At 43.7% G+C, this 20097-nt stretch overlaps 1 protein-coding gene across 1 annotated transcript in view; it reads right to left on the reverse strand.

Moving 5' to 3' along the window:
- EGY2 (ethylene-dependent gravitropism-deficient and yellow-green-like 2) overlaps window positions 1–20097 on the reverse strand; it is a 111276-nt gene that overhangs the window by 45881 nt on the left and 45298 nt on the right. The window contains exons 3-5 of the mRNA XM_086783025.1: window positions 9449–9511; window positions 9285–9338; window positions 9069–9173 (exon numbers count right to left, since the gene is read on the reverse strand). Of these exons, the coding sequence (XP_086639151.1) occupies window positions 9069–9173; window positions 9285–9338; window positions 9449–9511 (222 nt within the window). The remainder of the gene's footprint in view (window positions 1–9068; window positions 9174–9284; window positions 9339–9448; window positions 9512–20097) is intronic.

The raw sequence follows: 20097 nt of genomic DNA on the forward strand, positions 1-20097 counted from the left end.
GCCCATGGCGGCCTGCCCTGAAGGCATGCTGTGCCATTGGTTTGACCAGGACTACACCTCAGGGAACCCTAGTTTGACAAGAGCCTATTTCTAGTTTGATTGGAGATGGTGAGGATCTCGGAGATTCGGGATCCGGGTATTGATGAGCTATGGTGGATGAAAGCCCATGGCTTGCACAGACAAAGAGAGGGAGAGCAAGAAAGAAAGAAAGAAAGAAAGTTATATTAAACATCTTCAAAAGACCCTGTGGGTCTATGAGACCAAAAGTGATAGAATAGTGTACATGTAATCTCATCATGGTACAAAAGAAAACAAAGACTAGAGCTATGAGCTAAGAATGTCAAATCCGAGCCATTTGATACAAAGTGGGACCATCATCATACAACCTATGGAGTTAATCCCCCGGTAGGGGGAGGGGGCCATCAAGGATATCGAGCATGGGGTTAGCCTGTAGAAGGCTCTGCAGATCCACCGGGAGTGGGAAGGTGGCTCTGTCTCCGAGCTCTCATTCAAGCTGGGGCTGATATATGTGTTGCTGGCGAGGTCCAAGGAGTCTGGGGCGTCGAGCTCATTGTAGTAACGTGGCCCGGTCGAAAGTCACGCCAAAGTGGGGTCTGGCGGGGGGTCGAGCACTCAAGAATGTGTGGCTCAATGAGGCTGTGAGTATGTCATCCATAGCTAGTGGGGCATTCTCTCGTGGTCGGAAGAACCGAGTGATGCTTGCCTGGGCCGCGGTGGGTGTCTCCCATGGGGTCTCGACTCCCTCATCAGTGAGTCTCTCTGGCGGTGAAGCTCTAGTAGGAAGAGGCCCAGGCACTGCTGATCTGGGTAATCCATGATCCTAGATAGTCCGAACCCCTCTAAGAAGAGACAATGGAACCTCCCTCAAATCTCATAATATACGGTGCATCTGCATATGAAGTGCTCCTCTTAACTCGACCTCCTGTTGGCACATAGTGCATATCCTCTCCTCACGAGGTATCTACATGGCTATCCCAGTCTCTATCCTCAAGCGGTGCAATGACACCCACAACTGGTCCATTGCAATCCGCATGGCATGTGACACATATATGTCAAGATATCTGGCCCTCAGTATGAAACCATCCTCTATAAGCCTCATGAAAGTATCCATGTAGTACTACCATTTGTGTGAGAGTGGCTCAAGTGCGGTGATCCAGGTATCGTGTATGTATAGTGACTATCGTCCCAAGAAATCGTATCTGATCACCCGCTTCCTATCATCCTGAGAGAGCCTGATGAATCGGGAGTCCAGGTCATAGTGGAGTGGGGGGAGGCGATCCATCCTGAGTCCCTACCTCAGGAACCAGGTGCATACTCGGCTATACCATGACTCGTGCCCATCTGCTGCTAGCTGTTGGGAGGACTGTAGGGCAAGCCTTGGGAGTCTCCAAGGGGACAGGGCACTAATCTTGTGAATGTATGTGACTGACTGGAAGACTCCCTCTACTACCATGGGTGCATAGTAACAAAAAAACCTATTTCTAGCTTTTGAAACCTCGAAACCTCTCCAGTACGACAGTTTTGCCCAAATTTCAGGTTTTGTTTTTTTTTCCCTTGATTTTTTTGGGATTTTTTTTGTTTTTTTCAATATCCTCCTCATCACCTTCCTTCCCTCTTCTTCTCTTGCCTCCCGCTTCCCTTTTCCACCTTTTGCTACTTCTTTCACCTCTACTCCTGCTTCCTTCATTCTCTTATTTTCTTCTTCATCCTGAGAGAGCCTGATGAATCGGGAGTCCAGGTCATAGTGGAGTGGGGGGAGGCGATCCATCCTGAGTCCCTACCTCAGGAACCAGGTGCATACTCGGCTATACCATGACTCGTGCCCATCTGCTTACGAGCTGCTGGGAGGACTGTAGGGCAAGCCTTGGGAGTCTCCAAGGGGACATGGCACTAATCCTGTGAATGTATGTAACTGTCTGGAAGACTCCCTCTACTACCATGGGTGCATAGTAACAAAAAAACTTGTTTCTAGCTTTTGAAACCTCGAAACCTCTCCAGTACGACAGTTTCGCCCAAATTTCAGGTTTTGAATTTTTTTCCCCTGATTTTTTCGGGATTTTTTTTGTTTTTTTCAATATCCTCCTCATCACCTTCCTTCCCTCTTCTTCTCTTGCCTCCCGCTTCCCTTTTCCACCTTTTGCTACTTCTTTCACCTCTACTCCCGCTTCCTTCATTCTCTTATTTTCTTCTTCATTTCTCTTCTTCTCCCTTGCTCTTCTTCTCCTTTTCTCTTCTTTTCCCTTTTTCTTCCTTCAATGTCTTAAATCTTTCCCAATTTCTACCTTCTCTTCTTCAATTTCTTAAGAGTCCTTGATTCAACCACTTGTGATCTCTAATCAAGCAAAATTGCTATAATGCCTCACCAAAATAAGGATGGTTCCTCGAGATATGTGAAAGGAGACCATTTTTTCATCATTACACTATGTTTTTAGATGGCTACTATAAATTCTTTACGTATTTATACTTCATGAAATTATAGATTTTTTGAAACCTCGCGGTTTCTTAGCCAAGGGACGAAACCTTTCGAAACAAAACCCCAAAAACCTCGAAACGAAAAAAAAAACCTCGAAACGTTTCTTGTGACTATGCATGGGTGTTGCAGCAAACTCTGCCAAGATAATATTGCGTGGGACCGATGGTTTGTTGCGTATCATACGGGAGAGAATCATGACCTGAGGCCTCTCTATCCTCTGCCATTTGGCCGTTGTACGATCAAGTGCCCAGAAGGGTGCTCCATACATCAATGCCGGAGTGACCAAGGTGTCAAATAGCCACATCTTGGTCCTCGGCTCCTAGAAGTGGGCCTGAAAACACTGTCTCTCCATGAGAGCAAGAGAAGCATACCCTCGCATTAATCTAGCCTCTACAGCATGGCTCATCGAGAAGACCAATCCTGTAAAAGTGACTCCCAAGTAAACATATGAGTATGCAATCTCCACTGGGCTGCCCATGTAGGTGAAACTCAATCGAGATGTGAAAAGAGGGGATGTGAAGACCATAACCTTGTTTTCCCAAGGTTTATAGTGAGATCCCAATGTACACAAAAGTCATGTAACGTGTCAAGATGCCTCTGGAGAGCCTCTAGAGAATCTGCAATAAGCACAATGTCATCAACATAAAGTAGTATGGAAAACAAGGAGGCCTGCTAGTGATACGCCTCATGCCCCCATAGTCACATGGGACACGAAATGGGAACGGGGAATAATGACAGAAAAGATTGAGAATGGCCATTCCCTATGACTATAGAGTGACATGCGACGCGAATGGGAACAGGAAGATGCTGCCATCCCCAACATTCCCGAGTCTAAAAATGCCCATTCCTTGTGACTATGCATGCCTCTCCTCTATCAATGAAGGCCAAAATCTCGTCAATGTAGAGGCGAAAGAGAGTGGGAGACAGTGGTGGGAATCCTTGCTTCACTCCTACGGTACTAGAGATCTCCTCTGATAATGCTCCTGGGCATCTCGCCCGCCCTATGACCGACTCATATAATGCCATGATCCCCGAAATCATGTCTAATGGTACCGCCAAATCTTGGAGTCTTTGCAGTAGTCTAGCTCGAGGCACTGTATCAAATGCTTTGCGGAAATCCACAAAGCAACAGTAAACCCATTGGTGTCATGCTTTGGCCTCCTCTATGATGGCTTGGAGGGTGAAGATGTGATCCAGAGTAGAAAATGACCACAGGAAGCTTGCCTACCCTAATGCTATGTGCCCATGTCTCTCTGCTAGTGTGTTGAGCTCAAGCTCAAATACTAACCCATAACGTTTGGCTAGCGTGTGGCCAATCACAATAGTCATGTAGTTGTTGGGGTCCATGGGATCTCCGGCTTTATGGATAGGTGTGATGATATGCGATGTCTAGGTGGGTGAGAAGCCTTCCGAAAGAGCCCGTTTGAACATATGGGCCAAGAGGGGTGCCAGTCTCTCCCCCGCATGGGAGATGTGCTCTGCCAAGAGGCCCTCATGGTCCTATGATCTACTGTTTTTGAGTCTCTGGATGGCTCGGGCTACCATGTCGGATGTGAAGAAGGTGGATGTGATGGTGGTGGATGGGGAGCTGATCTGGTACTTCGTATAGGGATTGTGCATATGTGTGCTATATGGATGGAGATGTGATGGGTGTGGGTGGGAACACACAAACATACAATCAGATTTTAGGCGGACTATCCAAGGCAGGGCAGAGAAACCTTATTGACTCTTAACATAAAAAGATAAGGGCTTTAGAAAGCCCAGTCATAGTTTCCCACCTTACGGAGAGAGAGGTTTTAAACTTAAGCAATGACGGCGTGAAATTCTTCATCTTCAGCATCCTTGTCTCTATCCTCGAATCGTTCTGGAACATCTTCAATAAAAAGATTTGCATGATGTTGCTCTTGTTCCTTTTCCTCCTTTTTGAAGCAATTACCTTCTTTGTGGCCCATTCGCTTAGTATCTGCATTGAATCTTCAGCACCACATAGGTTGTGGTCGCCGGGCAAAGGTTCTAGAGTCTATTGAAACCTAAAGCTTTGTAGAAAGCTCCAAACTTCTCTTGAGACAACTCATTCGTAAACAAATATGCAATGTTATCATGTGTAGGACAATAGATCAAGCTGATCTCCCCTGCATGTAACCTCTCTCCAACATAGTGATAATGAATCTCTGTAAGCTTGGTGTGAGCATGGAAAACTGGATTCCTTGTGCTACAGCCATAGCACTCTCACTGTCGGTGAGAATGGGAGTGGGTGTCTACTAACACTCACGAAGATCTGCCATGAATTTCCTCAACCATACACACTCAGTTGTAGTAGTGAAAGTTGCCTCGTGCTCGTACATGAGCTGCCAATGGAAAAAGCAATTCTCACTTGTGGACACTTTGGTGTCAATACTCACCAGCCCAATCTGAATCACTATGAGCACTTTGGTGTCGATACTCACCAACCCAATCTGAATCACTGTAATCACTATAACCTACAAGAGTAGTAGCAGAGTCACCAACAACAATACCATATTCTTTCTGATTCTCTTTGGCTATCCTCTTTCCGCATTCATCATTATAATGCGTTGGCTTCTTGCAGTAATGAGACTTGCCCTTTTTCTTGGGCTTGCTTGCGTGCATCGTCCCTCTCCTTGTTTGATGGTTGTTCGGAATCAGCCCTTAGTTGTTCTGCCTTTGCCTTTTTTATGTGCCACAAATGCATGATCATGGCCACGCATACCCATAGACAGGTTCTTCCTTCTCGCAACAAAAGCCCCACCAATTCCTCAAATGTGAGTGGGTTAGGGTTTTCCCTAGTTTACACGTTCAGCGACGTGTGGAAGCTCAAGTATGACTCAGGCAAAGAGTTAAGTGTCATAGACACAAGCTGGCTATCCGGAATCACTTCATCAATGTTTACACAAAGATCCTGGATCTTCGTGAAGTGATCCGACATGTTGTCCCACTCATTCATATGTATACCATCAAGTTGTCTTTTCAAGTACATAACCCTCGCCTCATTCCTAGCTTGGTACGTATCCTAAGCATGCTTTGATGTCTTGCAAGACCGGATATGAGGTATAATTGACCTCTTGATGGACAAAGCAATTAAAGGCATGGCATGTGCATCTCTCACATCCCATCTTCTTTGCTCATGTGGAGCGCAGCAAGTGATGCAGGTGAGCTTGGGCCAGCTAACCACCTCGCCCCATCAACTCTTTGAGGCATCCGAGGCACAATGTCTAAAGAACGGATAACATCCCCGCTCACAAAACCTCATAGGCCCTTCGCCACAAGCAAGTTTTTGATCATTAAGCTCCACAAGGAGTAATTACTCCCGTCAAGCTTGTCTTCCTGTGCCAATACACTAGATACATCTCTGGCATTTTGTACCATTTCTAATTGCAACTGCATGGGCAGCAATGCACACAATTTCTGAAATGCTTTTTGTGAACTTCCCCTTGGGAAACGCAACACACAGCAAACTACCTTGTGGCAATCAACTACAAAAAAGTCCTCCAGGGAGAGAAATGGACAGCTGAAAGCAAAATTCATAAGAACTATTGTTACCTTGAAGGTTTAATGCTCCAATTTGTGATGAAATTGTAGAAAGCCCCAAATATTGAAATTTGTAGGTGTTACAAGTACAAATGCGAGCAACGCTGAAGGTATGAACAAAACGAACTACAAGTATGGCGACTGTATGGGCGCCGCACGAGGATATACAAACAAGTTTGCGAGAGCACATGGAGGTACGGTCGGTTACACGCTCGTGCAGGTGTACAACCGGTACGAGGCGGCACGTGGATGTGCGGTCGAGTAGGAGCTTTACGGACAACAAAAACAATTTGGGCCGCACGATCAACCTGGAGCTTTGATACCACTGTTGGGTTCTGAGAAACCCTGATGTTCAGCAAAAATACACAGAAAATAGCAAGAACATGGTGTAGGAGGCAATCGAGAGCTCGAAAGTGTGGATATACTAGAATAAAGTGATAAGATGTGTACAACCACAAGTACTCTTAAGTACAAAGCCGGAATGTAAAAGTAAAGGTGTCTGCACACAAAAAATTGTGCAGAAAATTGCAAAAAGCCCCAAATTTTGAAGTTTGCAGGTGTTGCAAGTAGAAATGCAAGCAGGTACTCATGGTATGAATACTACCGAGTGCAAGTACGGTCACTATACAATCTTCGCGCAAGGATATACAAACATATTCAAAACAAGGCGAGAATATATGGTCAAGCACAGGCTCAGGCAGAGCTTACGGACAGGTGCGAGGCGGTGCAAGGATGTACGGTTGGGTATGAGCTATACGGACGGGCAAAAAATTAAATTTTGAGGCCGCACAATCAACCTAGAGCTTTGATACCACTGTTGGGTTCTAAGAAACCCTAATATTCAGCAAAAATACACAAAAAACAGCAAGAACACACGGTAGGGAGCTTGGAAGTGTGGATATACTAGAATGAAGTGGTAAGATGTGTACAACCACAAGTACCCTAAGTACAAACCAGAAATGTAAAAGTTTTAAGTGTCCGGACACAAAATGTCAAGGGGAAAAACCCTCTATAACGTGTAGAGGGAAAAAGTGTCCCTGGTAAGCCCCCGTTCACACAGTCACTACTACCACATACGTATAATCCTACGCAAAGGCCATTGATGGCATGGTGGTACACCCTACGATGACTGTGGGAGTGCCTCACAGGCGACTTAGAGCGGATGCAGAGCTTTTGCACCCAAGTGGTTCCCATCACTTCCAGCTCTCCCTCCATTTAACCTCATCCCTCTTCCAAAGTATGTACTTCTGTTATGCACTTGGAGTCTGGGCCCTTTCCTCACGAGAGAGGATGATGGACCAATCTCACTCCACATACCCTAGTGTGGCTTTTTCCTCTCCCTCACACCCGATGTAGTCTTCCTCCAACAGTGGCCAGCCAAAGAGGCAGCCCCCCCTTTTTTCAGTTCATTCTACCTCTATCGAGGGAGGTACCTATCAGGCCCTGCTTTGGGGCTGTTTTTTCCTTTTGAACGTTTCTCTTTTATGACTAATGAAGGATCTTTTCTTAGTTGGAAAAAAGAGTCTGAAACAAAAGACATCCACTTGTCTTTTCCTTTCACTACCAATCACCCATGACTTTCATGTTCGACAACATCTCTTTGCAGTAGAGACCGCCTTCATGCCCCCACACAGAACTTCTGCAGTTCCTTTCCAACCTGGTCCACTCCCTTGTTACTTGGGGTCTTCAAGAAAAAGGCATCCACCTGTCTTTCTCTCTCTTCCAATCACCCATAAACTTCCATGTTAGGTGGTACTTCTTTCTAGTAATTCGTGGAATCATGCCTCCACACTGTTTCTGCGGTTACTTTTCATCCTTACTCTTTCCTGCTCCCTTGCCAACCCAAGAAAATCTTCAAATGATTTGTGATCATTTACTCCGTGGGCAGCTTTCCTGTGAGCCTTAGTAAAGCAGCTCAAGGCTTTACAATCTCATAAACTTCCAATCACCCATAAACTTCTATGTTAGGTGATACTTCTTTATAGTGATTCCTGGAATCATTTCCCTACACCCCCACACTGTTTCTGCAGTTACTTACTCTTTCCTGCTCCCCTGCCAACCCAAGACAATCTTCAGTTGTTACCGGATCATTAACTCCTTGGGCAGCTTGCCTGTAAAGCCTTAGTAAAGCAACTCAAGGCTTTTTCGTAGCAGTCCAAGTTATTTTGAATGGGGGTGTACGCTAGGTGTCTAGGGTCCCAAACCTAATGGTTTCATGACCTAATATGCCTTTAATATTTCTCAAAGCTTAATGGTATTGTGAATCCTGGCACCCTTAGCATGCAAGCACCAAAACACTCCCCCTGCAAGAGTTGCAATAACTGCATTCCTGCAATGCTTAAGGAGGAGCCAGTTCAATCCAGCATTTTTTGCTTTCTTTTTATGCCAATTAGAGAGGGAAGTCATCTATATTTTTCAGATTTTTAAATTTTCCAAGACACATTTTGTTCTAAAAAAGCTGCATGGAGATTACAGATCATGTTTCTCTTAAAATGGCCATAATTTGTTGAATAAAAAGACAGTGTTCAAGCCATTGATACGAGCAGAATTTTAAGATATGACAGCACCCTTAGCATGCAAGCACCAAAACACTCCCCCTGCAAGAGTTGCAATAACTGCATTCCTGCAATGCTTAAGGAGGAGCCAGTTCAATCCAGCATTTTTGCTTTCTTTTTATGCCAATTAGAGAGGGAAGTCATCTATATTTTTCAGATTTTTAAATTTTCCAAGACACATTTTGTTCTAAAAAAGCTGCACGGAGATTACAGATCATGTTTCTCTTAAAATGGCCATAATTTGTTGAATAAAAAGACAGTGTTCAAGCCATTGATACGAGCAGAATTTTAAGATATGACAGCAGTAAAATCTCATATCACAGGTCATCCACACCCACCTCAATTCATTACTATTTCTACCAGATGATGATAGATTAAGAGTGTTTCTCAGTTGGTAAGCAGGAAAGAAAGACAAGAAAAATGAACCATTAAGGATCCAAATGATTCTTTGCAAATGCAACTCTTAAACCTACCTCGTAAGGTTCCTGAGTGGTCACAAAGAAAGTATCAAACCCAAATACTTGATCTCGTAAAATCTCAAGCACGTTTCTGGGGATCTGCCCGATGTCTCCAGAAGCCTTGGACATTCATTACCATCAATAAAAACTCAAGTTAGAATCAAAACAATGAGATTAACACAAACTTTCAAAGGAAAAACCTCAGAAACTCAGAGTGCAACATGTTCTGACCTTCACTCCTGGAAGGGGAGAACCACTAGAAATTTTCAAAGGTTCCTCTGTATCCTGCAAAGCAACATGCATCTCCAAAGTGGAATTGGTCGAACTATAACTTGCCTTCATTTCTTTTTAAATGCAAAAACTTGGACAAGTGGATAATACCACAGCAAGTTCACCTTGTCAGTAGTAGGCTCTGCTCCAGTTCCAGAATCAATCTCTCTCTCTTTCTCCGCATCATCCTGTTGGCAGTGCAATGTTTACAATCACTTGATAGTTCCTGTACAAGAACAAAGGGAAGATGTTTTTTCTGCCCAGTCAATGCAGTATGATTCACATGGGCTAAGTGATACCACAAAACTCCACAAGCCAAACAGAACACAGAAAACTAATCCATTAACACTTCCATACCAAAGTAGTGTGATATCTTTTCCTTGCCAAATTTTAAATCCAGTTATTAAATAGTGTTTTTTCAATGATAGAATGCAAACGCAGGGGCAGAGAGGACCAAAATAGACAGAGCCCCATTCGTTCACTAGTCACAGCCATCCAGTTGAAACCAGGCCAGCATAATTATCCCACCTTTGGGGGGCTGGAAAGAGCAAACCAACAAACCCCTTGTAAACATACACCCCCCCCAAACTTCCCCTGGCCTGCTGACCCCGCGCTACGATGAGCCCACTTATATTTGCACCTTATCTTGGTTCAAATCTCATTCCAATGTTAGGACAAGACTTAAATAAATTGTTGAAGAGCTTATGCACTGATACATCCAGAAGTAACTGTATCATGGAAAAAGATAACCACCTAACTAAAGAAAGAAAGAAAAACCAGCCATGTGAATGATAATGACACAAAGTAGGCCTGTAATGATTGAAGCATATGGTGGGAGTTTTTAAAAAAAAGAAGAGAAAAGGACTCAGCCTCTCAAGTCTCAGGTACAAGACCTCAATCTAGCAAAGGGGAGATCAATGTGTATCCTCAGCAGCTGTGATCTTATATAAACTCTGTACGCGGTGGAGCGACCCTATCTATGTGGAAGTTCTCCGATCTGAAGTTGCCATGTAGAGGATCACCTCGACCCACTAGGTCTCCGACGTCTAGCCTGCTGCAACTGGAGATCTCTCTCGAAGATGACACCTAGAAGGTCGGGTGGACAAGATGGCTTGTGTTGTCACAAGCAGGCACGTGTAATACACAAAACTAGTGGCCCAAATCACAGCATACCTTCAACATCCATCACAACATGAGCATTAATCAACACATCTGTCACATACATCATGTACATATACATCCTGAAACCACATAAGATAATCTTGCACATGACACAAGCTACAGCACTAGGGGCTGAAGTTGGGCCGGTACCCCCCCCCCTCCCTCGGAGGTATTACCAACAGAGTGTGTTCTCTTGTACAAGATGTGGGTGCCCGGGAGTTTCACTCCTCAACCAGCACCAGATTTATCCAAATCTGTGTGGAAAACAAAACAATACAAGCTCTTGGTCACCAACTGCCCAATAGAGAAAATAGATCCTCGGTCACCAACCAAGGCCAAAGAAGTCACCAACTTCTGTCCAAATAAAGCCAACCCTCGATCACCATCCAGGGCCAAAGCAGTCACCAACTGCTGTCCCATGAAACCAAGCCCGTGGTCACCAACCTGGGCTTAACAGTCACCAACTATTTCTTAGTTTCACGGCTGTCCACACAATTGTGCAATTCAGCAGCTCCAAACAAGCCCAAAACAGCACTTAGACCGATCGTTTTGCATCCCATGAAGCTATGTTGAAGCCTGGCACAACCTGTATCTATTCCATGTCAAGGAAACCCATGAAGTATGGCTGAGATTTGCTGTAATTCAGTACAGCCAGCCAAAAGAGAATCAATACAGAAAGTCAACCAGCCCTATGGAGTTTATGTGCGACTTGTCTGGTCCCTATAGCCTTTGTACAACCCGGCCAGCACTAAAGAGGAGACGAAAAGTAGTCAGCCAGCTCTGCTGCAGGTACATCAAAAGTCAACCAGCCACCTGTACTCTGTTCTAGCACTAAAGAGAAGAAGAGAAGTAGTCGACCAGCTTCATATCTCCCTTATTTTCTGTCCATAGCCCATGTGCTCTCTAGAGAAGCAGTCAGCCAGCTCTCTTGGCTGCCCTTAGCTTGCTCCACACCCCAAGCACCCAGAAAAGCAACTCGTGGATGTCAAAAATAACTCCTTGGTCTCTTTTAGCAATTCGTGGGCTTTTGGTCCAATGCCCAGGTCCCCAAACCTCGTAATTGGTCCCGGTTCATTAAAATATTCCAGCCCGATGTGAACACTCTTATAAAATATAAGTTTGTCCGCCCAAACTTTAATGAATGTGAACCTACAACCATAGACTTTAGTAAACTAAGAAATAATAATTAAATAAGGTTGAGTGTGCACACTTACCACCTGCAAAACACATAAAATTCACCGCCTTAGTCCCAAACAGGTGGTGCACACGCTAGTCAACAGGGTGTCAATGTCGGCAACATGAGAAAGTTGTTGGCTTGGAGTAGCGTCAGCTATGGTTTTTGTTATTTATGTGTGTGATTACCATCATCATTTCATTAAACATAACAACATTGATGAAATTCAGCACATATTTGTGTTTGCTGAATTGATTTTGTTGTCATGTGGAATTCTCACAGATGGGCAGCCTAGTTTTTCCCCATATAAATGTTCTGTTTTTGTACTATTTTACCATGCTATGTTTCTGTGCACTTTCCTATTGTAACATGCAAAAGCTTGCAAATGAAGATTATACTTTAATAAATAGCTTTCAGCACCTTTCTTCTTGATGATGTATAGCACAATGTAATGAGAATAACAGTGCAGAAAGAGAAGAGAGCATAGTGGTTGAGTACTTTAGGTCGGTGCATGAGCAGTACAAGTACGTAAAGTACGCAACAAGATAAGTACTTTAAGTACGTTCACATTTTTAACTGTGTGTGTGTGTGTGTATGTGTGTGTGTGTGTGTGTGTGTGGTGAGAGAATGTGTATGTGTGTGTGTGAGAGAGAGTGAGAGAGAGGAACGCCTCTGCAGAACTGCCTTTTGCCTGCTGCCGCTTTTGCAGTGCCCGTCTTCGCCACTATCGTCTCTGTGCGCCTGCTGTATGTGCCTTTGCGCACGCGCGTGTGTGTGCACGTGCTCGTGTGTGTGTGGTGTGCCTGTGTACAGACGTACACAGTGGTGTTAGTTCTCGATGTGACCTGCAACCCCTATGACACGACCTCACGCATCCTTGTGTTTTGACGCACCCTTGCTTGCGACCTGCTCTCTTCTTTTGCTCTTCTTTTCCTCTCTGTTCAGCACCTGCTCGCTTTTTCTTCTCTGTACAACCTTGTATGTGTGTGTGTGTGAACGTACAGAGCTTTTTTTTTTTATTCGCATCAGCAGAAGTCAGTTTCAGCATTCCAACAAATAGAGCTTCTTTTTGATTCGCATCAGCAGGAATTTTTTAGGCTACTATATACAGCATACAGCTTTCATTAAAAAAAAAAAAGGTTGTTTGGCAGTGTTGTACAGACTTTACTCTTGCAATTATGTCTGAGACTGTTGTGACCTATGCTCGTCGGGATAATGCTACAGACAGTAACAAGAGGCAGCATACTGCAATTGAATCTGTCACCATGATTAAGCAAGATTCGTCGGATGCACAGTTTGTATATGAGGCTTTATGTGAGGACTTTGTAGACAGTCGTGTCAAATGGAAGGACCCGCCTCCTTCTTTCAGTTATAAGATTAAATTGCCGACGATTGTGTCTCCTCTGCGTGGATACTCAGAGAAAGGGATTATCCTCTTCTTTCCGGGCAAAATGCCTTCTGTGCAAGAAGTAGCTCAATGGATTCAGTCCATTCTAGGTGGACCCTTTGTAGATGGAGTTCACTTTGCAGCAAGGGGTTTTTATGATGTATTGCTATCTGATGGTCAATATAAGCAGCAGATGCTTGAAACTTCTCCCCTTATGTTTGGTATACAGTTGGTACATGTGTTACCTTGGTCCCCGACCAAGGACTATCAGTCCTTGATTAGGCATCGTTGTCCTGTTTGGGTCGAGGTCGTGGATTTTCCGGAATATTTGAGGGAACATTTGCCAGGTATAGCAGCCACTCTGGGCAAAGTGGTTTGTGCACCTCGTCCTACAGGAAACAAAAACAGATTTTGCATCTTGTGGGATACGGACCATGAGCAACCACCTGCAATTGCTGTTGAAGTAGAAAATGTGCGTGGCATGGGTGCATGTTATTTCAAATTAAATTGGGGAGTCTTTGCAGGTGCTTGTTTCACTTGTCATAAGTTTGGGCATATGGCTTCTGAATGTCCTTCTCTGCTGCATCCTCCGCCGTTATCTGCTGTACCTCCCATTTCACCGAATGTGCAGCCTACTCAAGTTAAGGAGATACCAACAAATCAAGCCACTCGAAATACTCAAAAGGAGAAAGAGAAAGGAAAAGCTAAAGTTATTCCACAAGTTGTTTCTTCTTTGGCCGTGCCTAATCAATCCAAGGATAAAGGAAAGGATAAAATATCTTCGGCTGAATGGAAAACTCCGAAAAAAGCTACTATGGTTCGTCGTGCTCCCATTCCTTCACGTAATTGGACTGCATCTGCCACTATTGCACAGTCTTCCACTTCTTCGACTATGCTTTCTAGAATATGGTCGGATGTAGTTCGAGGTGATTCCTCGAGTATGGATGCCGATGTAAATGCTTTGGATATGTGTGTTGATACGAATATGCATGAGTCTCTCTTGATTCAGGGCGAGGGCTCTCTCCCTGATTCAGTTGTTGTTATGCAGCATTGATTTTTGCTGACTGTTCACTGTATATACCTTTGTATAGATTTGATGTTTGATGCTCCAATAAAATGTCTTTCGTACAATATTAGAGGACTTTGTGCTCCTGGTAAATTTAGGTTGTTTTGGCACTATGTACATAAAATGCAACCTCATCTGGTGTGTGTGCAAGAACACAATCAGTATACCTTAGTGGGTCAATCAGGTCACTTTGCTGGTTATGATATATTTTATGCGGGCACTCAGCATTACTCGGGAGTTTTTATACTCGTTAAGCATGATCTGCAACCAATGTTGGCCTACAATGATTCTGCTGGCAGATGGATGGTCATTCAATGTTCATTGTATGGACAAATTTATGAATTTGCAGCAGTTTATGCGCCACAAAGCTCAGCTGGCATGGCAAATATATGGTCGCAAATGTTGGCTTATCCCTAGCTCCATAATGCATTCCTTTGTGGAGATTTTAATAATGCTCCATCTCCTGAATTTAATTCCACTGGAAGAACTCATATGCTTGGAGCTGAACGCAGAACATGGAATGATTTGCTCTCTTCCTGCAATATTTTGGACCTATGGCAGCATGTATTCCCTCATCTGCAAGGGTTTACCTTTAATCACAATGCTTTTCCACATATCTGGACACGTCTGGATCGCTAGTACTTGTTACATGCAGACCAATACGATGATTTTGTTTGCAAGCTATGGATTGATCGCTCCATGTTACTCTCTGATCATTCTCCTTTATGGTTAGGCCTTTATTTTGATATGCCACAGGATGTTTCTATTCTTCAGAAACATAGGCTGTTGCTTTTAAACAACAGTTATCTTGTGCATGCTGATTTCAAGGAAATGGTTTTGCAAGCCATTGAGCCTTTGCCCCTTCAAATGCATGAGGATATTGACATTGCTTGGTTTCAATTTGTTCAGCGCATGCAAGCTGTGATCTGTGATTATGGTCGTTATTACATGGCCGACTTGCGGAATCGGATCTTGCAGGCTAAAGAAACATGTCAATCTATGGCTGATCTTGCTCAGTTTCGGGTTTTAAATACCAATGAACAAGAATCTTTAATGCAGGCTAAGCACTTCCTCGTGCTAAATGATCAGAGAAAATTGCAAAAATGGTTGACACGTTCGCGACATCGAGCTATCATAGATAAGGGTTGCTCTTCCAAAGATTTTTTCAAAAATCTACATGCTTCAAGACAAAAGGAATGCATCAGAAGGGTGAAAAAATCTGATGGTCAATGGACTCATTCTTTGTTGGAGCTCTCGTATATTGCTAGTCAGCATTTTGCAGCTCTTTTTGCTAAACCGCCAACTACTTCACCTAACATACTTAATGCTCGTTATGCTTTATTGCATCATGTTCGGCCCATTATTTCTCCACAGGATGCTTTGGAATTAGAATCTCCGTTCACTGATATTGAACTTAAAGATGCTTTACGTTCAATGGGTCGATGGAAATCTCCCGGATGGGATGGATTGACAGTGGAATTTTTCCATGCGTTTTGGCCTCAGCTGGAACAATCATTGCTGTATATGATCAATGAAGCTTGGGCAAATGATGTACTACCATCTTCTTGGAAAGAAGGATTGGTTAAGCTTTTCCCTAAACGGGATCTTTGTGAAGCTTTTTTTGATTGGAGGCCCATTACTCTTATGCCTGTCATCTATAAGCTTCTGACTAAGATGTTGGCAAATCGTATTAAAGGACTTTTACATGATGGTTTACATCCTGCGCAATATGGTTTTGTACCTCGCAGGCAAATCAATGATAATTTGGCTAATGCTTATATTGCCATTGAATATGCCAAATACACTAAGCAAGATGTACTCATTTTGCAGGTTGATATTGAGAAAGCTTTTGATTCTGTGCATTGAGACTATATAGCTATGACTATGAATTATCTTGGTTTCGGTGCAAAGTGGCAAAATATTGTGTATTGGCTCTATAATGACAGTGATGCTTCTTTGATTTTGAGCTCTTCTCTATCAGATTCTTGGAAATTGGGACGTTCAGTTCGCCAGGGTTGTCCGCTTAGTTCCTTGTTGTTTGCTATTGCCACACATCCTTTTCTTTGCTACTTGGATTTTTTGCAAGCTACTGATGAATTGCATGGCTTACAGCTTCCTGCTGGGCATACTTTCCTGGCTCAGGCTTATGCTGATGATTCCTTTTTTATGCCCAAGAATACGCAACAAGATCTTCAGAGATTAATGGAGGCTTTGGAACTTTTTGGTCTGGCTGCTGGTTTGAAAGTAAACTTCTGTAAGTCTACCTTGCTTGCGCTTAATGTACAGCAATGGCATCATGTATTGTGGCCCGGTGGAATACCTCCTGGTGAACATATCATTCGTCATTTGGGTTACCCTTTGGGCTGGCAGCTGTCATCTTCACAAATGATTCAATGGGTTATGCTAAAATTGAATCGCAAAATTGATTATTGGCAGCTTTCCACTTGGCCTCTTCATGTACGTCTCAGGATAGTGCAGGCTATTGTAATGGCTTAATACAGTTCTTTCTTCCATTGATTATGTGGAGGAAAGCTGATATAGATCGGTTTATGTCTCTGGCAATGGCAATTGTGTGGAAAACTCAACATCGTAAAAAGGGTCTTCGTCTTTTGTCAATGCCAAAGATGTGTTCTCCAAAGATACATGGTGGCTTGAACATATTGAATATTCATTTTCATGTGCTTGCTCATAAATCCACTTTGCTGTTGGAATTTGTACAACAGCGCCAGCCATGGGCTATTATGTTGGGTCATATGTGTATGTCTATGTCTTCACCTGCTTTTGGAAAGTGGACTGTTACGTATTGGGATGCAATTTTCAGCCATTTTGATGGAAAGATTGTCGGCTGCCCTCTTTCATCTAAGTTAATTTTTGCCTGGAAACAGATTACGCAATATCTTTTTTGGAATCCCAGGCTTAATGCGCAATCTTCTTCGCTTCGCCTTGAGAGTATTCATTGGTCCAAGGCTTTTGATGTACCCTTGGCTCTACGTGAGCCTAGGAAGGCATATTTCCTTTCAAAGAAAGGAGTTTATCTTATTGATGATGTTTTGGATGCTGGTGGCCATGTGCTTTCTTTTGTGGTTGCCGCCAGGAAATTTGGTCTGGGGATGCATTATAGATCAATCTGGTAGCTTATTCGAGAGCTTCTTGCTCCTTTTGAACCAATTGCAGATTTGGATCGTTCTGATCGTTTGGTTGATTGGAGCCTTAAAAGAGAACAACCTGCACGAGGCCCTTTATCAATGGCTAAACTTTCGGTTCATTCGATATATCATTTCTTGTTGCCTGCCTCTTGGGTTCAAGAACATGCGAATCAGATTTGGCATCTTCATAAAAGTCAGGCTTGGTGGAAACAGCGGCTTCATTCTCTTTGGAAATGCAGTCTTCCTTTGAAAAGTAGACTTTTTTTATGGAGATGCTTGATTGGAGTCTTGCCAGTCGGGCCTTTTCTTGGCTAGGCGACTTTTGGCACCTTCAACTTGTCATAGTTGTGGTGCTTCTCAAGAGATAGTCTTTCATCTTTTGTGGAGTTGTCCTCTCACCAGGACTTTATTGGATCGGATTGCTGCACGTTTGAGAGCCCGCTTCCGACAGGCACCCTTTGGGAAATACTTTAAGATCTTCGGTCTTCTCCCTTCACCCCTTAGATCCTATAAAGTCTTCTTTGATTGGGTTCGCTATTGGGCTTTATGGACTACCTGGGAGTCTCGCAACAGGATAGTTTTTGCTGGGCCTCATTTGGATGCTTACTCATTCTTCCGTTCCTCTCTTCAGCAATCTTTATATGACTGTTTCTCTCTTCACGAGATTGACTCATCTCTGTATGCTCTTTTTACAGATTCTTTTTAGATGTTTAACTATGTTCACACTGAACATAGTGAACACTCTAGTAGTCTCCCTTGTATATGGTCTTTTTGGTGGGTTTTCCTCGTTTTGAGGTTTCCCACCTGTAATTAATGACATGAAGCTTTACAAAAAAAAAAAAGTGTGTGTGTGTGTGTGTGTGTAAAATAAGAAATATCTAGCATCCATACAAAAATAGCATTAAAGATTATGGTGATACTGAAATGAAAACTAATCTATTAACTACTGAGCAATGACCACTGACTAAAATAGTTAAAAAACGGGCCAAATAAGTGTCATACATTGAACTACATATTTGGTACGAAGACCTTATCCATACGAGGTACGGTACATATGGAGTGGTACGGAAAGTATTGAAGGTACTCATCGGATGAGTACGGGTACAGAATGCAACTATGGAAGAGAGACAATACAGTGTTGGGTCCCAATACCCTCTGAAGGGCCCCCACCACCTATGATGTATTTGCTCGACCTTGGAGACCTTCACTTAGCTGAGGTAACTATCAGCCTGAAGATGACCCTTGATCTTCACCTTCCGGCTCCTTCTGGCTGTCTAGGCCCTTGAACCTTTGGCACTTGCGGAAATATGACATGATGCAAGGGAATGAAGGTCCTTATATATGAACAGCCAGATGCTGGTCAGTTTCCAGTTGCAGAAATTAGCATTAAATTGCTTTTCATATATGTAGCTGGCTGTATTTGCTGCTGGCCGACATGCCTTTTGGGACTGGCCAAGTGAGCAATGGCTGGCCTATTGCTGGCCTAGGCTCCTTAGGGCTGGCTGATCCGGCAGTGTGCTGGCCTATGGCTAGCCTCATGCCAATGTTCAAGCTCTTCAAGGTCTATGCATCCTGAACCCGGAATGGTGCCCATGCATCCAGCTGTGGAAGCCTAATAAATGCATGGTACACCTCTATATCATTCCAGAGGGTTGTGGGACATGCACACCTGGCCATGACCATGTACGGGACTTGTACCATGATGCCCTACAGTGGATCCCTAGCTGACACTTCTCACACAAGGGCTCACAAAAGGCGAGTTACCGCTATAAGTCTTGTACATGTTGTACAGATATGTCCACGTGGCATCCAAGTGCGGGATGCACGTGGCATCCCTTTCTCGAAACTGCATAGCCTCCAAATAGACCGTCAATAATGCCGAATAGTCTTCAAAGAAGTTCTGGTCAAGCCAAACCGCTTCATGCATAAGTTCGTGAGAAACTAACGCTCTCTTCGGCCGGAGCCATGCTTGAAACAATGCAACCCTCTATTTTGGAACCATCACTTCGGCTTCATCGACAATATTAGGTTTCGGTTCATCTTGGACATCTGAGGGAGGAGGTCTAGCAATCCCCTTCCAAGAATTTCACATCCCTTCTATCCTTGTTGGCCTGCCGAGAACAGACCCCCTGTGCTTTGGCCAATCTATCCTTCACAGGCTCTAAGATCTCCTGGTAAGTCTAAGACAATGTTTTGGTCGACAATGACTCAACACGTCTTCCAAACACCGTGTCATATGGAGTCATGTCAATGGCTGAAAAAAAAAGAGTCATTAAGAACTGCTTGAACCAAAGGCGCTATATTAAACGTCTACAAAAGGCCAAAATGACCTATGAGACCAAAATAGTCCATCCTCATCATCAAGATTCAAGGGTACAAAGTAAAATGAAATGAACCGGTAGAGTATAGAGATAGCTCCAACAGTGGGTGTAAAAAACATCATCATCCTACTGTGTTTGAAGTTTGAACTTTGAACTTTGGATCTTGAGAAAGGCTTAAGGGAGGGAGGGAGAGAATGAGGGAGAGAGTGTGTGAGAGGGGCTGCCTTGGGCCCTTAAAGCCCCCGTCTAAAGACTCAAACCAGCAAAAAAAAAAAAATGTGGAAGCCTCAATCAGGCAGTCGTACGCCTCGAACTCTTAGAGGCGCGCCTCTTAACAACTATGAGAGAGACAATATACAGTGTTGGGTCCCAAATACCCTTTGAAGGGCCCCTACCACGTATGGTGCATTTGCTTTTATTGAATGAGTAGAATGACTGACTGCTGGCTGTAAATAGACTGAATTGTTCTTGGAGACCTTCACTTGGCTGAGGTAACTCTCAGACACAAGATGACACAAG

This window comes from Cibotium barometz, chromosome 45 (assembly GCF_041138505.1).
Source record: "Cibotium barometz isolate CiBa-2024 chromosome 45, ASM4113850v1, whole genome shotgun sequence".
NCBI lineage: Eukaryota > Viridiplantae > Streptophyta > Polypodiopsida > Cyatheales > Cibotiaceae > Cibotium > Cibotium barometz.